A 24,885-nucleotide genomic window follows, 5' to 3' on the forward strand; every position below is an offset into this window, starting at 1 on the left:
CTCTGCTGGAAATTTTTCTTAATCTGTGTGTCCATGATCTGAATAGTTGTGGCATGTTCCATGTTGTCCGGGTTGAGCTCTATTGCTGTGAGTTGTTCTATAATGTCAGATGTGTCCAACAATGGTGGAAAGTATGGCCAAAGGTGGCATACATTGAACACCAGGTGTAGACCAATGAATGGTGGGATGTTGATCTCGAAGGCATTGTCACCGACAACCTTGGTGATGATGTATGGGCCATATCGAAGCGGGCGAAGCTTGTGGGGGGGTCCAGCGAGTGCAAATGTAGCTAAACTTTGTCGCCCACTTGGAACGTGTGCGACACTCGATGTTGATCATGGCGTTGCTTGTAATTAGCATTGGCTCTATCCAATATATCATGGACCTGCTGGCAGATGTGTTGAATGCGCTTAATGAAGTTGGTATACCTTTTGTCTTTGGACTGGACGTGAGCTGAATTTGCATGAGTGGTTGCAAATGGTATGGCCATGTCAATGGGACATAATGGTTGAAATCCCAACCCCACCTGAAAGGGATTGTGGCCTGTTGAGCTGTGGAGAGCTCCGTTGTAGCTATTTTGGACATAAGGGAGACTTTCATCCCACGTGCGTGGATGCTTCGAGTTGTACATGCACAAAATGTGTACGATCATCCTGTTGACAACCTCTGTTTGGCCATCAGTTTGGGGATGGAAAGTCATGGACTTAGTAATTTTTGTATCAAACATTGACTAGAGACTAAAGAAAAATGCACTCAGGAATCTGCTATCCCAATCTGAGACAATGGACTGTGGGATCCCAAAGTGTACCCACACTCGCTCAAAGAAGATCTTAACGGTGGCCTCTACTGTGATACTCTTCTTACAAGCTGCCATGATGGCCATCTTGGAGAATCTGTCGACGACCATGAAAACGCAATCGTTGGCATGCTTAGTAGAAGGAAGGCCTAACATGTAATGCATGGACACAGATTCCCAAGATCTACTAGGAGTAAGTAGATGAGTATACAAGCCTTGCTTCTTGATGGTTGGCTTGGCAATGAAGCAGGCGGTGCAGGATCTAATGTACTTCCCAACATCCTCACGAAATTTCGGCCAATAAAAATACTTCTGCAATACTGCCACTGTTTTCTCTACTTCGGAATGTCCAATGACCTAACTATAGTGCACCTCCCAAATAATATTCGCACGCTCGCTTGAAGGAACACATAAGTGTCCCAAGTGGCATAACAGTGCATCCTGAAGGTGAAACTTTGGAACTTTCTTCCCTTCCAGGAGTGTATGGTATGTGCTATTGAATTCTGGATCGCTCTTGTAAAGATGTGGCCACCCCGTAGTCTCATGCCCACAGGAGTCGAGCACAGTGATCAGCACCATGACCGGTGGTCCACTGAGGCAATCAACGGCATTATTGGTGTTACCCTTCTTATACTTAATGTTCAAATGGAACTGTTGCAGGTAGGTGGACCATTTCTGATGGCGATCATTCGCAACTTCCCCTGTGTCTGTATTAACTACAGGGGTCGGTGGTTTGTGTGGATGATTATTTCCTTCCCTAGAATGTAATGCTTCCATTGATGGCAAACCTGCACAATGGAATACATTTCTTTGTCATAAGTGGGATACTTTTGGACTGTGTCTGAAAGTGTCTCACTATGGTAAGCCACTAGATGCCCATGTTGAGTAAGAACCGCACCAATAACATAGTCGAAGGCGTCTATCTCAATCTCAAATGGTTGTTTCAAGTCTGGTAATGTGAGCACTGGTGCAAAGCAGAGGTGATGCTTCAACTCGGAAAACGCCTGCTGTTGGATTTCAGACCAAAAAATTTTTGCTTTCGCTCCTCCCTTGGGGACTTGACTTAAAGTCCAAGTGATATGAGAGAACCCCAACATGAACCTATGGTAGAAATTGGCAAGACCCAAAAAGCTACGGAGCTCTATTAGAGTGGTTGGGGCTGGCCAATCCCGAATGGCTTGTATCTTGGTTGGGTCCACATGTACACCCTGCTCATCGATGATGTACCCCATATTAAACCTGGGCTAGGCCAAAAGTGCATTTCTCCATGTTAGCACACAGCTTGTGTTGTCGTAGGGTTTGAAGGACCTGTCAAATATGGTGGAGGTGCGCTTCCCAACTCTGGCTAAAGATCAAGATGTCATCAAAATACACCACCACAAATGCATTGGTGAAGGATCTCAAGATGTCATCCATTAGTCTCATGAAGGTTGCAGGGGAATTTGTCAATCTGAATGACATGACCAACCATTCGAAAAGGTCGTCCTTGGATTTGAAGGCCTTCCTTCCAGACATCGGAGGGTTCAATAGGCACCTGGTGATAACCTGACTTCAAGTCAATCTTGTTGAAATATTTGGCCCCTTTGAGCTAGTCTGGGATGTCATCAATTCGCGAGATTGGGTACCTATTGTATAATTTCCTACAAATTCTCTACAAATCTCACTCTGAGACCATATAGAAAATATGACTGTAGATTAACTCGATAATGCAATATACTAAAGCAAAATACTATAATCTACTTCTATTATCAAACTTGTGGAAGCTTAAAGATCGAGCTAAACCAAAGCTGAACACATATAACCATAAGAAGAAGAATCAATGCACATGAAACACAGAAAATACTCAGGGGAAAGCCTCAGCTAAAAACCCCACTATCTGTATTATCATACAAGGTGGAAATACATCAGAAGTATGCAAAGCCTTAGCTCTCACAGCTAGACAGCTCTCAGTACAATCCTCCTGGATCCTCACAAGCAATCAAAGCTTCTCACAAGCCTTCTCCTCTGCCCTCCAAGCTCCTATTTCCTTGCGCAGTTACCTTTGGGATGATCTCCTTCACCCAGTGTAACACTGCTCTCACACACTACTCTAACACACTGTCAAAACTGCGCAATCCTCAAGGAACCTTATTCCTTCTGTATGCATGAGTTTCCTTTATAGGAGAAAACATGCAACTGATAGTACATTGTCCCTGTCTTTAATCTCAACTGGGTCTTTTTCAGAATAGACATGCATGAGTTACTGATGAGAGAATCTTCAGCTATCTGGAGTACACTAGTTGGATGCGTGTAGGCATTAACTGACTGAACTCACAATTAGTTCCTAAAACAATTTAGAACTAATTTAACTGGACTTAACTTAGTAAACTAAGCTAATTAATTACAACTCAAATATAACTCAATCTTATCTCCTTAATTAAGGGATAATCTCCTTAATTTAAGCGATAATTGTTGCATGACTTTAGAAAGACTTCTAACTTGAATTTCTCCAACTAATTAATCCATAATGAATTAATTAATTATTTTCAAGCAATTGGTGAGACTAAATTCAAATTTTAATACACAATTTTAATTCAAGGACAAATTAAAATTGGAATGTTCTGGATTCTATTTTTATCATTTCTTGTTGCTATTTTCAACACTCCCTCTCAACAAGAAAGGAATTCAACTCGATCCCAATCTTGAACCATTGGAATGATCTGCATGCAAAACTTCTCTCAAGTGTTGTAGCTCCAGTAACTCAAAAAAAAAAAAAAAAAAAAAAAAAAAAAAAAAAAAAAAATCCAACCTGAATCAAAATGATGCCTCTGTCATCAAAGTCTCTGACCGTTATTGCCTCTGTCGACTGAAAACACTGCGCTTCTACTAACTCAGCCTTTCTACACTATTGTCAATCCTTCTCTGCACTCTTCAATATTTGACTGCTCTATCCTCCATCACTTTTATCTTTGACTACATCAATCCCACTGATTCCTCCCCCTACTATGTACTTTCGGCTCCGGTAGCAAGGTACGATCCATGAGATAAAACCTCTCAATGGACCCTGCCCAATTTCAGCTTCTTGGGACTATCACTTCACATCGCCCCACCTCACACCTGGAGGTATGGCTGCATGTGATCCCTCTTCCCACATCTCCAATTGTGGCTCCTCCACAATTTTGTGAGACTTCTTCTAGGTCTGCATGTCGAGATGTAATGTACTCTCCCTCTCAACCACCAAGTCTCTAACATTTTCCTTGCTCCTCAAGGCTTTGCATGCATCTTGAATCTCAAGATCATACAGGTTCTTGACTCGTGAACCAATCTGTTTCACTTGTTTCATGATGATGTGTCTAAGAAAAACCTTTCCCTTACTCAAGACAACATCGTAGCCTTTGTCCTCTAACATCGCAACTGATACCAAGTTCTTCTTCAGTCCAGGCACATACTTCACATCTGTCAAGGTGATAGAAGCTCCATGCTCCCTCTGAAAAGCAACCGCGCCCACTCCTGAAACACTATACCTTTCGTCGTCACCCATCTATGAGCATCTTGAGGTCTTTCTCCTCCAAGGCACTAAATAAACTTTTATCGCCGGTCATGTGGAATGAGGATCCACTGTCAAGATACCAACCATCACCCATCATCGATGACACCATGCATGCGATGAGGGTAAAGTCCATTTCGAACGGAGAGGCTAATGCCTCACCTTCCGATCCTTCTAAGGGTCCCTTCTTGGACTTCTTCGATGGGCAATTAGTCGCATAATATCCCATCTCGTTTTTTTTTAAGTAGGATATGAATTCAATTTGCACCTGCAACCCCGAACTTCAAACTTCGAATTCTCTTCTCTATATACTGTTCACAGCTCTGATAAACTTGCTCCGATAAACCCGGCTTTGATACCATGTAGAAATTTCTCTATAGATCAGCTAGCTCTAATACCATGTAGAATTTCCTGCAAATTCTCTACAAATCTACCTCTGAGATCGATGTAGAAAATCTGATTGTAGATTAACTCGATAATGCAATATACTAAAGCAAAATACTATAATCTACTTCTACTATCAAACTTGCGGAAGCTTAAAGATTGAGTTAAACCAGAGCTGAACACATATAACCATAAGAAGAAGAATCAATGCACATGAAACACAGAAAATACTCAGGGAAAGCCTCAACTAAAAACCCCACTATCTGTATTATCATACAAGGTGGAAATACATCAGAATTATACAAAGGCTTCGCTCTTACAGCTAGCCATCTCTCAGTACAATCCTCCTGGATGCTCATAGGCAATCAAAGCTTCTCACAAACCTTCTACTCTGCCCTCCAAGCTCCTCTTTCCTTGCGCAGTTACCTCTGGGATGATCTCCTTCACCGAGTGTAACACTGCTCTAACACACTGTCAAAACTATGCAATCCTCAAGGAACCTTATTCCTTCTGCATGCATGAGTTTCCTTTGTAGGAGAAAACATGCAACTGATAGTACATTGTCCATGTCTTTAATCTCAACTAGGTCTTTCTCAGAATAGACATGCATGAGTTACTGATGAGAGAATCTTCAGTTATCTGGAGTACACTAGTTGGATGCATGCATGCATTAACTTACTGAACTCATAATTAGTTCCTCAAACAGTCTGGAACTAATTTAACTGGACTTAACTCAGTAAACTGAGCTAACTAATTACAACTCAAATATAACTCAATATTATCTCCTTAATTAAGGGATAACTATTGCATGACTTCAGAAAGACTTCTAACTTGAATTTCTCCAACTAATCAATCCATAATGAATTAATTCATTTTTCAAGCAGCTGGTAATATTAAATTCAAATTTTAATTCAAGAACAAATTAAAATTGGAATATTTTGGATTCTATTTTTATCATTTCTTGTTGCTATTTTCAACACCTATTCCGGAAAGTGATCTTGTTTAGCACCCGATAGTCAATACAGAGTCTCTAGGTCCCATCCTTATTCTGTACCAATACAATCAGGCTCCCATAGGGTGATGAACTTGGCCTGATGTGCCCTTTCTGCAATGGTTCCTGAATCTACCTCTTGATCTCATCATTCTCCAAAATGGAGCATCAATAGATTAGTCCATTGGGCAACGGCGAGGTACCCCTACAGGGGAGGTGAAAATATCCCTGTACTCCTCCATGACCTTATCCATAGATTAGTTGTTGTGCAGGGGAGCCTTGCCTAGAAGTCATGGCCATAACCTTCTTCTTGCCCTGAGGGCAAATCATAAGGAAAACAAATTTCCTAGTCTGGGAAATGATCTTACTGCATTGCTTTGCAATGATCAAAGAGATGGCAATAGGCAGGGCTACCTCTGGTATCCTGTACAACTTATTGGCCAAAGTAATAATCACATAGTGAGGTCTAGACTCATATACAACATGTTGTTTCCACAAGTATGGTTGTCCTAATAATACATCACAAACTTCAAGAGGAGAAACATCACATAGTACCTCATTTGTGAAGGGCTTGATGTTGTAGGGAAGACGACACTGCTAGCTGACGCGGAGATCTCATCCTTGGTGAAGGCACCCGATAGTGTACGGTTGTGCATGTGTTATAGTCTTTAGGCCCAGTCGCTTCATGACCTCTGCTGAAATGAGGTTCTTTTGGCTCCCATTATTGACATTGTACTGCAGCGAAGAACTCTTCACCCACATCTGTGAGTGGAAGAGGCGTTCCCCCTCCTCTGGATCTTCAAGCTCAATCTTCTAGATATTAGTGGTGGCCACGGTGGCACTGAGCTCTGCATCAACAATCTGCTTCCCTTTATCATTCCCCTTATCAGGTTCTGATTTAGAGGCCTTCAACTCAGCGACCAGTGACTGTTGGCCCAACACTCACTTGTATTTTCCCGTGTCCTTTGTCTTCATGGTGTTGTACTTTGCTTGCGGCTTCGACAGGCTGTCCTGGGTAGCCCTGCCTTGGCTCTATCCTTTGCTATGTGATTTGGGGGCACATTTTCCTTGCTTTGGATTCACAAATTCAAAGTTCTGCTTCTTCTGTTTAAACTTTTGCTCAATCTTGATAATGTATTGGTATGTCGTGCCGAGCGAGGAAATGTCCAGGAACTCCATCTCATCCTAGATGTACTTGTGTAGACAGCGGCAGTACTTGATACCAAATGCCTCTCAGTATCCTTGATACCCAGCTTCGTGCGAAGGGTATGGAAAATATTTGTGAACTCTAGCACATCTTGGTCCCTTCCCTATCGTAGCGTGGTCCATTTATGTATTTATCTTCATAGCTCCCGACAAGGTAATATTGTCCCTTGATGGTGTTTTGGAAGGAATCCCAAGTGGGTGTGGCTGAAAAAAATGAGGGTTCACTCTCGTCCTTTTTTTCACAATAGGTTTCCCACCAGTCCTTGAAGTGTGGGACGGCTTTGAGAAGTGAAAAAGTAATATTTTCCCAATTAGAAAAGTCATGAACTGAAAAATATCCTTCCAACAAATTTAACCATTTATCTATGGCCTCTACATCTATCAGGCCCTCAAATATGGGAATATTGAAGTTAACTTGTACCTTAAAAGGAGTGGCACTTCTAGAGTGGCTGTTGGATGAAGGTGTGTCGCCTGTGGGTAGTCATCGAAGGATCTGGGAAAATTTATCAATCATCGCGTTCCTCTGCCGCTCGAGGGCTTCCTCGAGTAACATTTTGAAAGGATCTCCTGCACCCTTGCCTTTCTTTTCTTCTGCCATGGGAAGTCGTTGGGGTTTGTTAGGTTGACCTTGCAACGGTTCAACTAGATCGAGCCCTAACTCCTTATACCCTGACCTCGTTGGGGGCATGCAAAGAAAAAAAGAGAAAGAGCAAACTACTATGATACCACTGATCCGAACTTAAACAGGAACACAACAAATTATATACATAATCATAAATACAGAGATGCAACATAAAAACACTTCATTTCATTAATAGATAAATATTGAACTATGCTTACAAATAGAATGGAAATAAGATAGCCCAGGTGATGGTAGCTTATCTCTAAGAAGAGATGTGGTGGCTACATGCCAACTGAATTGTGTTACAATGAGGCTCAAGGGCCTATTTATTATTGAAAAACATGAGAAAACCCCAAACAACAAAAACCCTAAACCCAGGAGATGTAACACCAAGATTTTGTGGCCCCCATTGGGGTTAGTTGGGTAGCCAACTTCTCGGGGTCATAACTTGGTAATATTATCTTTGTTTGGCGTGTACGATACCTTGTTGGAAAGGTCTCTCCGAGTATGCAGGCCCCTACCTACAACCATGGGCCTGCAACAGACCTCAAAAAAACGTCGTTTAGAGGGTCAAAACTACTCTAGAAGTTCAGGACCCGAAAGACTGCTAAAAATAGTAAATGTTGGAATAAACAATGAAACAAATGCAATTGACTATAGGGTCTAGTTGGAATAGGCGGGTGGCCACCAATATCCACTTAGATCAACCATTCTCTTAAATTATATAATATATATTTTTTAAGAGTGTAACTTAATTAATGAGTGAAATTGGTATTTTTTGGATATTTTTTTCAATCAATTTTGTTTAACTATAATAAGAGTGAAAAGAATTTGATCTCTCTCAATGCTTGGCAGATCCAGAGTTAAGATGGATCTAGGCTGGTTTCATATATATATTCTAATAATAATTGCTTTGTAATTCAAGGTATGAGGTAGATTTGTAATTATTCAATGTTTAACATTTTAAAAAAACTATTAATAATAAAAATAATTCAATAACATACATCATTTCAAAAAATATGAATAACAAAGATAATTCAATGTGTGTGTAGCGAAAGAGAGAGAGAGAGATTATATTCTATGGATATATGTTTTCTATTTTCAAACATGAGGGGGCATGCATTAACATTTTAATGCGTAGAATGTGAATTATAAATCAAATATTTCAATGTTAATTATATATATAATACATAAAACAAGTGAATATTTTTCCCAAGAAAAAATCGTAATTTTCATTACCCAAAATGGAAATTACATTCCGCATATGCATTATTGTGCATTCAAAAGACCTTGTAGGTCCCCTCAAAAAACAAAAAATAGTAAATTGTCTATTCATACATGTATGGTTAAAGGATCTACAAATACCCTAATAGAGAAAAAAAAAAAACAAAACAAAAAACAAAACAAAAAACAAAAAACAAAAAACAAAAAACAAAAACAAAAAACAAAAAACAAAAAAACAAAAAAAAAAAACAAAATTAGACCTATTATAACGAACTTGTCTAGTATGAGTCCAAGTTGTAACAATGATTACATATATATATGTCAATATATATAGTATGTCATCAAGTCTATACATCAACAGAAAACAAAAAGAAAATAAGAGTGTGAGTTTTGCTCATGTTTGCTCCTGCTGTAGACCCTATTTAAAGAGTATGTGATAGTACTCAGAAGATTTGTCCCCTATCCATTCTGTGATCTTCCATGCACCCATAGCCTATAGGGTGTCAACCACTCCATTTCTCTCCATGTAGATATGATGACATGAAATTCTGTCAAATTTGCATTTAAGATGAGAAATTTCTTCTCATATAGGAGCCAATGTGTGCACGTGAAATTTCTGAACATTGTTGAACCAATTAATGATAATTGTGGAATCACTAAATATTTGAATATGTCGTATATTTTTTTCAATTGCAAATATAAGGAGCTTAAGGCCACCTTGAGGCTAAGAATTTTATTATAGTTGTTTGTCCTCTACCCAATCTACTTTATAGATTGTAATAATGGTATTCTTGGACATAAAGAGCAACCCTCCCCTGCAATCGCCCTCTTAAGAGGAGGCCCCATCAAAGTAAGCCCATGGAAAGGATCGATCTATCTCTCCAAGGGTGATGTTACGTGGAGGATGTATAATTATCATCTATGGGATAAGGGGCCAAATAGCCAAAACTTTGGCAGCCACAATGTTTGGATTAGATGACGTGTCCTGAAATATCTCCTTATTCCTAGAGAGCCATATACCTCAGTTAATAAGAGGAGGAAGCCTTCTCATTTCCTTATGGTAGACCTCCTCCCACCAATTCTTCCAAAATTTATTTAAAGAGTCTCCCTGCCATCTAAGAGTAGACCCGAAGTGGATTTTGATCAAATCCCAAACCTTTTTAGAAAAAGGGCAAAAAAGAAAGAGATGATTCATCGAGTCCTCATCATTCTTGCATAAAGCACACCAACAAGGACCTGTGAAATTCCTCTTTTTTAAATTGTCTCATGTAGGGATCTTATTATTCAAAATACACCATTGAAACAAATGTGCTTTAGCCAGATAGTTGAGCTTTTAGAGCTTCTTCCACCACCAATCCAAAACCACATGTTGCCAATTTTCAATAATATGTAAATACCATGCTTTGGGTGTTTATTCACTTGAAAAAGTGTGAACCCGTGCAAGAGCATGTTCTCCATCTCTGATGCACACATGAGAAGTGTTTAAAGCAACAATATAATTATACTAGATGTTTACAAAGTCACCATGCAAATTTAGCTAGAGAGTTGTCCTCCACCCCTGAGCCCAGATAGTGGTGCAAGTATAATCAACTATCTAGTTTAAAGTATTTATGCTTGTTATTGAATAGAAAAATTAACTCTTGAGGCAGTCGGTAATGCTCCCCACATCTAACCCAAGGATCAATGCCTATTTTTACATTTGATTCATTACCAATTTCCCATACCATCCCCTCCTCAATTACAGGAAAGGAAGATAAAATACCTCTCCAGATCACAAATATTGTAGACCTCTTCTTGTCTACCCGAAGATAACAAAATGCTTATAGTTAAAACATTTTTTTAGTGTGTCCATCAAAACCAGGATAGATCCATCTTAATTTTAGAAGATCTTTTCGAAACTTGAGAAATGGTTTGATTAATATAAATAGTAGTATGTGGGATGTTGGTAGAATGTTTCAACTATAAGAATTTTTTATTTCCACTTATTTTATATAATATATACATAATTGACATTGAAATGTTTTATTTAGGATTCATATTCTCACATTAAAATGTTAATATGTGCCCTTATATTTGGAAATAGAAAAAATATATCCATGAGATACTCTCTCTCTCTCTCTCTCTCTCTCTCTATATATATATATATATATATATATATATATCAACATGTGTGTATGAGGATGCATACATTGGATTATTTTTATTATTAATATTTTTTAAATTTCTCTCTCTCTGTCTATATATACATATAATTAATTTTCTTATTAATATTTTTTCCCTATATAACATACATATATAATTATTATTATTTTTTAAGATGTTATATATCAATTCCTTTTTAATTATTTTAATTATTATTATGTTTTAAAATGTTATATATCAAATCCATATTAAACATTGAAAGAATTACATATCTCTCTCATACTTTGAATTAGAAAGCACCTATTAATGAAATAAGAACTCTCTTACTCTTTTTCTCAACATGGATATTGAAATATTTGATTTATAACCCACATTAAATGTTTATCTATTACTAATACTTTTTAAATCTTATATATCAACTCCATGTTAAGAAACAAATAAATTACACATTTGAAAAGTGAAAACATAGGCATTTTTTAAATTTAAATTAATTTACTTTTATGTATATAAAGTTAATATAAAATCATGTATGACTCACAATAAACTATTTTTTATTATTAATATATTTTTGTTTTAAATATTATATGTAAACTAAACATATACTGAATTACACATCATGTAATTACTCTCATTTTGCTTTTAATTTTCTTTTCTTTTGAGTGCTAGTTTTTTCTCCTTGAAATTCTTCAACACATTCTTTATTAACATTAAATATATTTAAATCTTCATTAAAATCAAAATTATTTTTATGAAACTGTTGAAAAAAATCTTTTTGATTAACGATAGATTATTTTTCCTTTCAATCATTTTTCAATATAAATATTTATGTAAAACATAATTAAAAATAATTTAATACTGAATAATAAGTTGCAAATATAATGATGCTAACAATAGCATGTAATTAAATTATCGTTTTTTTTTAAATTAATATATTTTTCTCATTGCATAGAGAGGTGCTCTACAACCAATTATGAAGGAAATGTTGTCATGTAAAGTTATATTCAATTTTAACTTGAGGGTCCAATTGCTTTGCATAGATCCATTTTAATTTTAGATCTATAAGTGCGAGAGGGATCAAATCACTTGAGGTGCAAACCCTTCCTCAGGCTTTGCAATAAGAAAGTGGTATGCATCTTGAAAGATTTGATCCCTCTCAACCCTTGGTAGATCCCGAGTTAAGGTTGGTTTTATTTTTATTTATTTTTATTTTTATTTTTATTTTTATTTTTATTTTTAGTGTGGTTCACGAACACCCTGGTTAGTGAGTGGTTGCTACGTCGACGGAAAAATCTGGGCTAATCGTCCCTCGGCCTACTAGCAAGACCTAACCCCAAGGGCTTCGGGTATAATCGACCCTGTGACCTCCCGATGGCAAGGCACGGTTTTTGACCAACTGAGCTAACCGTTGGGGCTTGTTTAATTATTAATTAATTTTAAACATTATGAAAGTGGAGGCCCCAACCCTTTTGAATCATTTGATCCCTCTAAGATGGATCCACTTCTTCCATATTTCAATGTGTATTTTGAATAAAATGTTTTAGCATCCATATTAACTAATATTTCAATATCAACTTCATACATACATGTATAGATAGAAAGAAAAAAAAAAATTTAATATTACCCATAAATAAAATATTCCAATGCCCACCTTCAATACATAATATGAAGTTGACATGTAGTATTTTAAAATAATATTAATAACAAAAGAAAAAATATTGTGGGAAGGTTCTTATTCTATTGATACATGTTTTCTAATTCCCAATATGAAGGACATTTATTTAAAAATATTTAAATGTCAACTATATATATATTATATAAAGTAATTAAAATAGATATATATATATATATATATATATATATATATATATATATATATATATATATATATATTATGTTTAAAACATTTTATTGCACTGTAAAAGAGGTAACACTTCAAGAGATTTGATCCCTTTCGGCACTTGGTAGATCCAGTTTGAGCTTGGATTTTGTGCCACCCCTCTAAAATGTCAATACATGCCCCCTTAAGATTGAGAGTTAAGATGAGTCGATACTGATTTTGACCAACACACTAAAAAAATGTTTGAACTATAAGATTTTGTTTTCACCAGTTTGATGTATTATATGCATAATTGAAATTTAAATATTTTATTTATGATTCACATTCCCCACATTAAAATGTCAATACATGCTCCCTCATGTTTCTAAATAGAAAACATATATACATAGGATATATTATCTTTGTTATTAATATTTTTTGAAAAGTTAGTTGTGTTATTGAATCATTTTTATTATTAATATTTTTTCAAAATATTAAACATTTAAGAGATTACAAATCTACCTCATACCTTGAATTACAAAGCTGTTATTATTAGAATAACAAATAGTTAAAATCTTAAAAATAAAAATTGATATACTAAATTTTTTAAAAATTATCATTATATACATATATATATATATATGCTAAAATTTGAAATATCATGTTTTTATTAGAACAATTTATAAATATATAAATTTATATAATTCAAGTGTGTATGGTATAAATAAAAATTTAACACATATATTGAAGTAGGTCAAGGTGCACATTTTGCTTCTAAATCTAAGTCTCTTACAAATGTTATCAATCTTGGACCCATTTCTTCAACTCCTAAAGAGCTCTTAAGGCTTTCTTTCATTATGGATCAGACGGAAGATGTTCTTGCTATTAAAGTGGATCGTCATATCTCTTATGATTCTAGCATCAATTTTGTGTTGCATGTTGCTATCCGTTGTTTCAACGGGTTCTAACCATCAACAACTGTGCTTCGGGACTGGGTTCATTAGACCTAGGCATTGAATGTAGATTTGTTCTTTTACTCTAAAGGTTTCTTTGTGGTGAAATTGAAGAATATGAAGGACAAAGATAGGGCTATTTACAAAGGACCTTGGTTTTGGAGTCGTGTTGGGCTTTGCTTGAAGCCATATTTCTATAGTTTGAACCCTCTTTCCATGCCATCTTTGCCCACGCCTGTTTGGGTTAGGCTCCCAAACATGCCCCTCCATTTGCTACATCCAGATGTTGTAGTTGACACAGATATACACAAATAGACACAGATAAACACAAATAAGCCAAAGAAGGGTATTGTTACATTTACTTGCATTTGTGTAGAAGTAAATCTCTCTAATGCATTGCTAAATAAAGTCCTTTTTCACTAGAAAAGCTTGACTTATATGTAGCTATTGGATTATGAAAATATGGCTTTAAGATGTCAGATTTGTCAACAACAGAGTCATATTCAAAATGTGTGTCCTTCTTCTCAAGGGTGTTCTCCCCATTTGGTAACAAAAAATAAACCTAAAGGATGGAAAGACCCAAAAATTTCCATGGAATCTAATAAATTTGCATCACACAGCCAAATAACTCTCAACACCAAAAAACCTTTATAAATAAATCAACACCAAAAAGCCTTTATAAATAAATCAAGTCCTTCAGATTCAACTCAACCACATGTCATGCAATCACATCCTACGGATGTTAGGGTCCAACCCTTTAATGAAGCGGGACACACAACTATGGTTTTAGCTTCGTGAATAAGTGGAAAAATGCTTCCATCAATCAAATTATTCCAATCCTGATAAGGAAGCAACTATAAATGCATACCCCCAATATTGGAGTTGTCTCAAGAAAACACTATGATTATAGCCTCTACATCTGCTCCTTTAAATCCATCTGGGTGGATAGGTATACCCAAGAAAAAAGGAAAAATGAAACCTCAAAGGGATATATGATTATTCCTAGGTTCATCACCCATGATAGAAGTAATGTAGGTGTTAAGTAGTAAGACCAGAGAGGTAGTGATTGTATTGCTATATATTATGCTTATCTGATTGTATTGATATATATTATGCTTATTAGTGATGGAAAGATGGATGTAATTGGATATTTTGAGATAATACAAATCAATTTACAAAAATAAAATTAACACACACATTTAAAAGACAACAAAATTTAAATATTAAATATTTTTTTAATATATATATGTGTGTGTGTGTTTCTTTTATATATTTAGCTTTTATATTTTACTAATACTTCAACTATAATAGTTTATAAATATAAAAAATATATATATAATTTGTGTATGATATAAATAAAAAAATAAAAAACACACACACATATATTAAAAATTAATAAAGACAACAAAATTTAAAGATATATATATATATATATATATATATATATATATATATATATATTTACATACGTTTCTTTTATGTATTTAACTTTTATATTTTATTGAAATATTGCACTTCTATTATAATTATTTATAAAATAAATAGAATTATAGAATTTAAGTGTTTATGGAATAAATAAAAAATTAACACACATATATATATGTTAAAAAATAATAAATGACAATAAAATATAACGATTATTTTTTTTTTTTTTTTTTTGACACATTTTTATTTTATATATTTAACGTTTGTATTTTATTGAAATATTACACTTCTATTATAATTGTTTATAAATATATATATATTTATATAATTTAAGTGTATATAGTAAAAATAAAAAATTAATATATCAAAATTGTGAAGCTAAAGATAAACAAATAAAAATGAAAACTATTATTAAAAAATTGTGTTCTATGTAAATTAACATGATTGCATATATCTTCCAAAGCTAACTTAACTCCTCTTCGTCTCTCATTCATTAGAGACAACATCCTTTAGTGCAGACAAGTGATTTTTTATTTTTATTTTATTTTTTTTAAGCGCATAAGTTTTAGCTTTTAGGTTTTTTTTTTTAAGGAACCTCTATGAATTTCCTATGATTTCATAACGAGCTTGAAACTAATTTCAATAGAATTTTAGAGGACTTTCTTGAAATTATTAGTATTCATGTTTGAAGAATGAAAACATAAGGAAAAATTAATTTAAATTACTTCATTTTTTATAAAATGTTAATATAAAATCATGTTATTTAATATGAACATGGAAATATTTTATTTATGGTTAAGACACAAATATTTTTTTGTTATTAATGTTTTTATAGGATGACCTCTCTCAACTCCATATTAAGTAATAAAGAAATTACATATCTGGTGCATGGTATTTTTTTACTTTCAATTACTTTATATTTTTATATAAAGTTGATGTAAAATTAAGGAGGAAATTGAAGTATATATATATATATTATTATTATTACAAAATTTTAAATTGTTAATGTTTTTAAATGTAACGTTACTGACAACGTCTCCCTCGTATTGGACTATAGAGCGTCTTATTCATTTTATATTTAGTTAACATGAAATATTTAAAACAATAATATATTAATAACATAAAAATAATATTAGCTATAAATAAAATATTTCAATGTATATATTAAATAACATAATTTTAATAACACAAAAATAATATTAGCTATAAATAAAATATTTCAATGTCTATATTAAAGAACATAATATTAATATCAACTTTATATAGAGAAAAATAAAATTATCTAAATTAAAATTTTCAATGTGTAATTTATTCTATTCTCAATATGGACTTGATATATAATATTTAAAAAAATATTAATAACACAAAAAGTTTAATTTAGGTCATAAATCAAATATTCTAAAGACAAGATTTTAACATCGAATATATAGGGAAATAACGAGAGAGTTCTTATTCCCTTATTAGGTTCCTTCCATATTTAATATGAAGTTGACATACAACATTTTAATATATATTAATAACAAAAATAATTTTCTCTATATATATAGATAGACATATATGTAACATTTTAATAGGAGACATGTATTAACATTTTAATGTAGAGAATGTGAAACATAAATAAAATATTTTAATGTCATTATGTATATATTATATAAAACTAGTGAAAACAAAGAAAAATGTTATAGTTACAATTTTAGTGGTGTTTGCTCAAAACCAGCGTAATCCATCTTAATTCCATTCCAAATCTACCAAAACCCCAAAGAAATCAAATCTCTCCGGGTACGAACATTTTCTCAAATTTAAAAAATAATAATAAAAATAAATAAAAAATAAAAAATAAATAAAATACATTGTGGAAAAATTTGATCCTATGGCTTACTAAATTCATATAAACCTCCACTAATATAACTAAATCAAATAAAATAAAATATTTCCAAACATACCATATCAAACATTCGTTTGTATTTTTAAATATATAAAACACCATATGGAATCACATTGACATTAAATAATAAAACCAAATGCAATTTGAATAAATAGAATAATATTCAACAATATATAAGTATAATTAAAAAATGTATTTAATAATAATATAAAATATTACTTATTATTTTATTTTAAAAAGGTATATGGAAAAATTTGATTCGTTTAAATAAAATATATCTACTACAAATTGATTATTTCAAATATACAAAATTATATAAGCTTTATTTTTATATAATATTTTTCGAATAATAATGTGATAGCATCTAGGGATGATACCATTTTAAACAAAATTTAAATTGGTTAAAATTATAACCAAAGTTGAAGCCACATTAGACAACTCATTTGGTAGTGGGTTCGAATACCTTAATAAAAACCGAAGAAAGCTTAAATATTATTTATATTGAAAACGAAAATTCTTTAAATTTCATTAAAATTAATCAAAAAATCAAAAACATTCGAAGATTAAATAACTAATTATATTATTATTATTTTTATTTTTATTTTAATTTTTAGAATTTATATTATTTATTTTTATCTCACTTAAATAAGTAATATTAATTAGGGAAGTACAGCTACTTCTGAGTTAATGAAGGAGAAGGCCCGATGGGTGGGTTAGGGTTCTTGCTCTGGTCTATGTCGCGGCGTACTGGTTCTGCAGTTCGCTCTCGCCGTCTGCCCCTGTAACAGCGTTCTGAACCACCTCTGTCGTCGACTGCCCACCTTCCTGCCTCTTTCCTTGTTACTTCCCGCCCACGTTTCTCCCTAACCACAACTGTTCCCGGTTAGCACTTTCACCTGGGCGTTTTAACCTTTCACCATTTACCCTTCCTCTGTTCCTCGTTTCGATTCCGCAGGCAGCTGTCAGCTAATGGTTGAGACAGTTATGGAGGATAACTTAGATTATTCAGCGGACTTGTCGGAAGGTGAGCCCATTTGGACGGAGGCCAAGACCACACTTGAGGGTTTCTACTCTTTTGACAACGAGCTCTTCGAGGAGATAGGTGCCCTTCCCTCCATCTCTAGCCCTCTTTACAAGTCAGTCTCGCTGCCAGAAGACACCCCTGTAAACCCGGAGTTCATTTTCAGCCGCTTTCACCTTACACTTTGGCTTTTGTTGAGCCTCAGGTTGCCCTTATCAGCCTAACCCTAGACGCGGCCTCTGCTTCGTTCCCCTCCTCGTCTGGCTCCGGCAAACCCTTGTCTGAACCCCTCTCGACCTCGGCCTCTCTAACATCCGCCTGTTCTACATTTCTTACCTCGGCAACTCCCCTGTAAGGCAATTTTACTGGTATCGGCTCCATTCCCGAGTTTTTTGCTTCCTTTCCGTCAGACACTGTTAGGGTTTCATCATCTCCACCAACTACTCAGACTATCGTTCTGCCAGAAGCGGCGGCCTCTAGGTTCAGAGAGGGGTCTAAGAGGAAGCGGAGTCTCAAGCTTAAGAACTGCGAAGTTTTTCTAAAATTCACAGAGGATACTTGGTTATTAGAGTCTATGGAGTCATCAGAGAGAGTTCTGGTGGGTCGGGTCAGAAGCAGACAATACAGTGTAGAGCGTCTGCAGAAATAGACCATGGAGGTATGGGGCCATCACCTAAATGACCCCCCCAGGGTATAGAATTTTGTTAAAGGATGGTTTGCGATGCGCTTTAGTTGCTTGGCACATACCAATTGGGTCCTTTCGACTGTTTGGCACATTGACCAAGCCCCTGTTCTCCTTCGGAGGTGGACACCGATGTTCAATCCTGAACAATAACGAGTGGATGCCGGACCTATCTGCGTTCGCCTCCCGAGGCTTCCATTTCACTTCTGGATGGAGGACATTTTCAAGAGGATTGAGAATGCTCTTGGTAACTAAATCACATACGATGCCTCATTCCAGACTACTTGGCACATGGCATATGCAAGGATCCTTGTTCACATGGACCTATCTAATGGAGTTCTGGAACATATCAATATATAGTGGAGGAATATCACTAGACGACAAATCTTGGACTATGAGGGCATCCCATTCAGGTGCCGAAGATGTCACAGAGTTGGGTATTTGTTCAAATATTGCCCCTTAATGGTGGTTCTTCCAGGAAATCTCCGAGACAGGAGCCATTGACCAAAGATGTTTCTGATTAGGTTGAACAACCTCAGTCCTCAGAGGAATTGCCTCGGCACACCGTTTCGCCTGTTAGGAGGACTGAAACACTCTCCGCCCTTCCAGATGCGGCTACTCCTCCTACCAAGTCCTCACAGAAGAAACGAGGAAGGCCTCCTCTTCGACCTCCTCCTCCGTCATCAGATATTGCCCGGTCCGCCTCTGGTGAATCCATCGACTTGGGTATGAGCACCCCTCTTTTGTTTTCCTCTCTTTGTTGCTCATTTGTTAGTGATTTTTTGTCATCTAGTTTCTCTTTGGATTTGGGTCATGGGCCGGTATCATCTGCTCCCCCTACCCAGATCACTTGTGACATCTCCCCCTCTCTCCCTATCATTGCCCCCACTCCCCCCTCTCTATCATCTACTCGCCCTAACCCTAACTCTTCATCCATTATTATCCCCGCAATGCAGGGGTATCAGAACCGTTCAAAGGCTAAGAGACTAGCGATGGATCATGTTGGCCTTGATATTATCTCTCCCCCCCATTGCATAAACTCCATCGAGGCTGACCCTCTTCTATTACAAAAGCACAATCCCAAGCAGGTGACGATGTTGCAACTGGTAAACAGTCCACTATCCTTGGGGTCCTTAGAGCTAGAGAAACCCCCTCTGGACCCCCTCCATGAAGATTCTCTCATACAACTGTCATGGGCTTGCTAGGCCTGAGAAAAAACTGGCACTCCGTTGGATAGTTCAATCTGATCATCTTGACATTATTTTCTTACAAGAGACCCTTGGTCCCGTTGCTGACATTTCTAGACTCCTTGAGCACATGCTTCCAGGGTGGAAGTTCACTGGCCTTGATGCACAACGGAGATCTGGAGGTATATCCTTTGGATATAATGCTCGTTCCATTAAACTGATCAACTGTTGGGGAGGGGCTGGTCATATTGGAGCAGACATTTTTTCAGCAGACCTAGGCATGAATTTTAGAATTTTTAATATCTACAGGCCGTGCCAAAACCAACCGGAATTTTGGGATAATCTCTTAGGGTCAGATACCTTCTCTGCTGATCACCTGATTCTGGGTGGAGACTTAAATTTTTCCATTGGACACTCGGAGTCATGGGGCCACCGTGCCCAGAGAGATTCACTCTCGGACTATTTTTCTTACACCTTGAATAATCACCAGCTGATAGACATTCCCTCAGCCAAGATTCAATCTACCTGGAGAAATAATCGAACTGGGGAATATTGTCTTGCTCATAGATTGGACCATTTCCTTGTCAAAGAAAGCATACTTGATTTGGGTTTTTGTATTAGACAATGGGTCGGTACAGGAGGGATCTCAGACCATCTCCCCATTTATATGGAAATTCATGGCGGAAGAGCTAAACCCAAAGGTCCTTTTAAGTTATGTTCGGCTTGGCTCAAAGAAGCCTCCTATATCAGCATGGTCACAGACTACTGGAAAGCAAACCCTCCGAGTGTCGGGGGCAACTACACAAAAGGATTTCTTCGCAACCTCATTATTCTGAAGAGATTGTCCAAGCAATGGGCACACAATAAGAGGATACAGGATGACCTTTCCTTGAGACAAATTGAAAATGATCCGTCGATGTTTGAAAATGAACAGGGTGGTCTATTCATCTCAGCTGAACATAAGGAGAGGATAACATCCCTTTATTATGTAAGAGGAAATATTCTTAAAGACTGTGAAGAAGTTTGGCATCTTAGAAGCAAGGCAATTTGGATGTAGGAAGGGGATGCTAACACAAAATTCTATCATAAGTTTTCCAATGGCAGGAAGGCAATTAACACTATCTGGTAGCTCCAGAACGATGATGGACTAACAGCAAATACTTTTTTGCAGTTAGCCTCACTTGCAACCTCCCACTTTAAGAGAGCTTTCAGGGCCCCTCGAGAAGTAAACCTGGATGAAATTATTAGGGTTTCCCAGCTCTTCCCATGATTTGTGGAACAAGAAGAGGGAGAGGAGCTATCCAAGGAGGTCACCTTGGAAGAACTAGAGGCCACATTGAAATGGTTCAAGAAAGACAAAAGTCCTGGGCCGAATGGTTGGACCATCGAGTTTTATTTGGCCTTCTTTGATGTCCTAGGTCCAGATCTGCTGTATGTCATTGAGGACTCTAGAATAAATGGAAGAATTGAGCCATCCATCACTTCCACCTTTATTGCACTTGTCCCTAAGGATGATAACCCTTCCTCTTTTGACAAGTATCGCCCTATCTCTCTTTGTAACTGCCTATATAAGATCATTGCCAAAATCATTGCCAATCGGATGAGACCCATTCTCTCCAAGCACATCTCCCCAGAACAATTTGCCTTCCTTCAAGATAGACAAATATATGAAGCTGTTGGCAATACCCAGGAAGTATTGCACTCGCTTCACACCATGAAAGGCAAAGGTATGATACTGAAAGTGGACTTATCCAAAGCCTTTGACCGAGTTAACTAGTTATATATCAAAATGCTATTAACTCACCTGGGGTTCCCCTTCATTTACATTAAATGGATTATGAGTTGTATCTCTAACATATCTTATAGTGTCTTGGTCAACGGTAGTGCATCCCCATTTTTTCTCTCGGAAAGAGGACTTAGACAGGGCTACCCACTTTCTCCCCTACTTTTCCTTCTTGTCATGGAAGGTCTCAGCCAAAAGATAAAGGAGGAGCACAGAGGTGGCAGACTTCAAGGCATCAAGATCACGGATGACTGCAGACTCACACATCTACTCTTTGTGGATGATATCCTAATCTTTCTGAATGGAAGTATTGGTGATTTGACCTGCATCAGATCCATCTTCTCATTATTCATGTCGGCTACAGGTATGGAATTAAATGAGCACAAATCAACTTTGATTACGACTGCATGCACTCAGCATGAGTTACATTTTGCTCTCCAGCGATTTCGATTCTCACAGTTGAGTCTTACAGAAGGCCTAAAATATCTGGGATACAAGTTAAAGCCCCTGGGTTATAAGATTACAGATTGGACTTGGCTCATTGCAAAAATGGAAAAAAGACTCAACATCTGGTATCTTAAATATCTTTCACGATTCGGCTGCCTCACCCTCATAAAGAGTGTTTTGGAAGCCCCTCCTATGTACTGGATGTCCGTGGCCTGGATTCCTAGAGGGATCCTTACCAGAATCCAATCCCTTTGTTGCAGATTCCTATGGAAAGGTAGCCAGCCGGGCAAGATTTTTGCTTGGGTAAATTGGGAAGCTCTGAATCTGCCTAAAAAGTGGGGAGGTTGGGGACTTAAAAAACTTGATGATTTCTCCACTGCTCTTGCTGCAAAGCTCGGTTGGCATTTTCTCACAAGCGACAACCTTTGGACCAAGGTGACAAAATCTAAATATATCGCCCCTCTTCAGATACTGGACTGGATCAGGAGACCTATCAGGAACGCTACCGGGATTTCGACAATATGGAAGGCTGTCATCAAGGCTCTGGGCCCCATAAGGGCGGGTCTCACCTAGAGAATCCACTCAGGTCTAAATGTACGAGTTGGTATTGACCCATGGATTGGGTGTGGGAATTCCCATAGCCTACCTGTAAATCTCATCCAGCTGCTTCATGAACAGAATGTCACTCATATTGCACACATTGTTGATAGAGAGAACTCCTCCATCCTACATCAGGCATGGAGATCTGCACATAAACTTAACATTCCCCCTCATTGGCACCATATATGGGAAGAGTACACCCAGGCGCTCTCTGAAGCTCATATCCGCATATCTGATGAAGACGATGAGATTATTTGGGCCCTCTCAAAATCTGGCAGATTCTCTCAAAAGATGGTTATCTGGTATTAGCAGAGTCAAGGAAGCCACAGAATATGGAAGCCTGGTGGCAACATCTCTGGAAGCTGAAGGCACCCCCTCGAACCAGATTACTCATGTGGTGCATATTACAGAACAAAATCCCTACTGGGGACAATCTCATCAAGCGGGCACAATATGGGCCACACTGGTGTTACCTATGTAAAAACGAAAATGAATCCGTTTTTCACCTTTTCCTGGAATGTTTGGAAGCCCGTCGGTTGTGGGAATTAGTAATCCCGACAGTTGCCCCTTCCTGCTCTTGGACAGCTGCATCTGTTGTTGAGGCTTGGTGCTCCTGGTATTCCTCCTCTACCTCCCCCAAGCAGCGCAACCTCCCTGTGCTGACTTGCTGGGCTATTTGGATCGCCCGCAATGCCCTCATTTTTCAGAACCATACCCCTCGCTGGCCTATCATCGCGGCCAAGGTGCTGGCTGATTATGCCCTCATCCCGGATGATCCTCCTCCCCAGAGACCCCGAGTTATCATCCCTGAACAAATTGACTTCAACAAACCGTGGGCATATTTTGACGGGGCTGCACAGGAAAATGGCTGTGGGGGGGTGGGGCATTTTGCATATCACAGCACACCACTCATTTAGCCTGCTTATGGGACTCAGGAAGGGCACAAATAATTTTGCAGAATTATCAACAGCAAAACAACTTATTCATTTTGCATTGGAGAAAAATTGCAGAGACTTACAACTATTTGGAGACTCCAAAATTGTTTGTGATTGGTTGAATAGGATTGCTAGATGCTCTACATACTCATTGAGTCATATTCTGGAGGAGGCCCTGAGACTGATTACTTATTTTGACACATTTACTTGTAAACATATTTTCAGGGAGCGGAACGCAGCAGCTGATGGCCTTTCCAAAGAAGCTGCGCTCCGGGAGCCGGGCACTCTGATGATACGGGAACAACTCAATGATGCTCATTATCATTATTATCACTGACCATTTATGGATCTTCATTCATAAATTTTCAGAATATATGGTTTTTTGTTTATGTATATATATATCATCTCTTGGACAACTTTGGCTTTATATCTATTGTGAGATGTTACCTCCCTGCGTGGATTAAGGTAACAACATTTTAGAGCTTTGATCTCTTGATGATGACAACTTGTCATGGATATGTTCAGCATATGCATATGCATCTACAAAATGTAATTTCTTTCTATAATTGAAATTATGATTTTTCCTAGAGGAAAAAAAGTAATATTAATTAAAAATATATAGTGTAAAATGACAATTTCACGGGAATCTAGCCATACTATCTCAAGAAAAATTATAACTTTTTGTTATTTAAAATACATTTTTGAATGCATAAATGGATTCAACACCCTGAAAAATCCACGGGGCACTCAAAAATCTCCAAATTAAACAATTTAAACTCAAGTTTTCAAAAATCTCTATCCCATTTTGACTAAAATTAACCAGAAAAATGCTCTAAAAAAAGACCATTTAATTGATAAGTTAGACTACACAATTAAAAAATATCTTCCATTTTCTTTCTTAATTAAAAAAATAATATTATAATTTTATAAAAGAATTAAACCATTATTAATATTTTTTAATAAATTTATTACTTAATTTAAACATTTATAGAATTAAAATTATTAACATAAAAAAACCTCCTAAATAAAGTTAAACACATTTCCATTTAAAAATTGTCAGGTTTCCTAATCTTCATCTTATTTTTTTGTGTAAATCAGCAAATTATATTAGAATCAGAATACATATTTTACAAAAGGTCTGCTCGAGCAGACAGAGGACTGCCATTCTACTAAGCAAGCACCTTGTCATGACCAAAAAGAGCATCCACAAGACCCCCGGGCACACCACGCAGGGCAGCAGAGAAAGTTGGGGGTTAACAA

At 36.5% G+C, this 24,885-nt stretch overlaps 1 protein-coding gene across 1 annotated transcript; it reads left to right on the forward strand.

Moving 5' to 3' along the window:
- Positions 1-23,554: 23,554 nt before the first annotated feature.
- Positions 23,555-23,962, forward strand: LOC149180831 (uncharacterized). Its single transcript, XM_089414004.1, has one exon. It carries the CDS (start codon positions 23,555-23,557, stop codon positions 23,960-23,962), a length of 408 nt encoding a protein of 135 aa, XP_089270130.1.
- Positions 23,963-24,885: the final 923 nt, after the last annotated feature.

Source organism: Pinus tabuliformis, chromosome 3_2 (assembly GCF_031772625.1).
Source record: "Pinus tabuliformis cultivar Carrire ecotype Pingquan chromosome 3_2, CPIR1, whole genome shotgun sequence".
NCBI lineage: Eukaryota > Viridiplantae > Streptophyta > Pinopsida > Pinales > Pinaceae > Pinus > Pinus tabuliformis.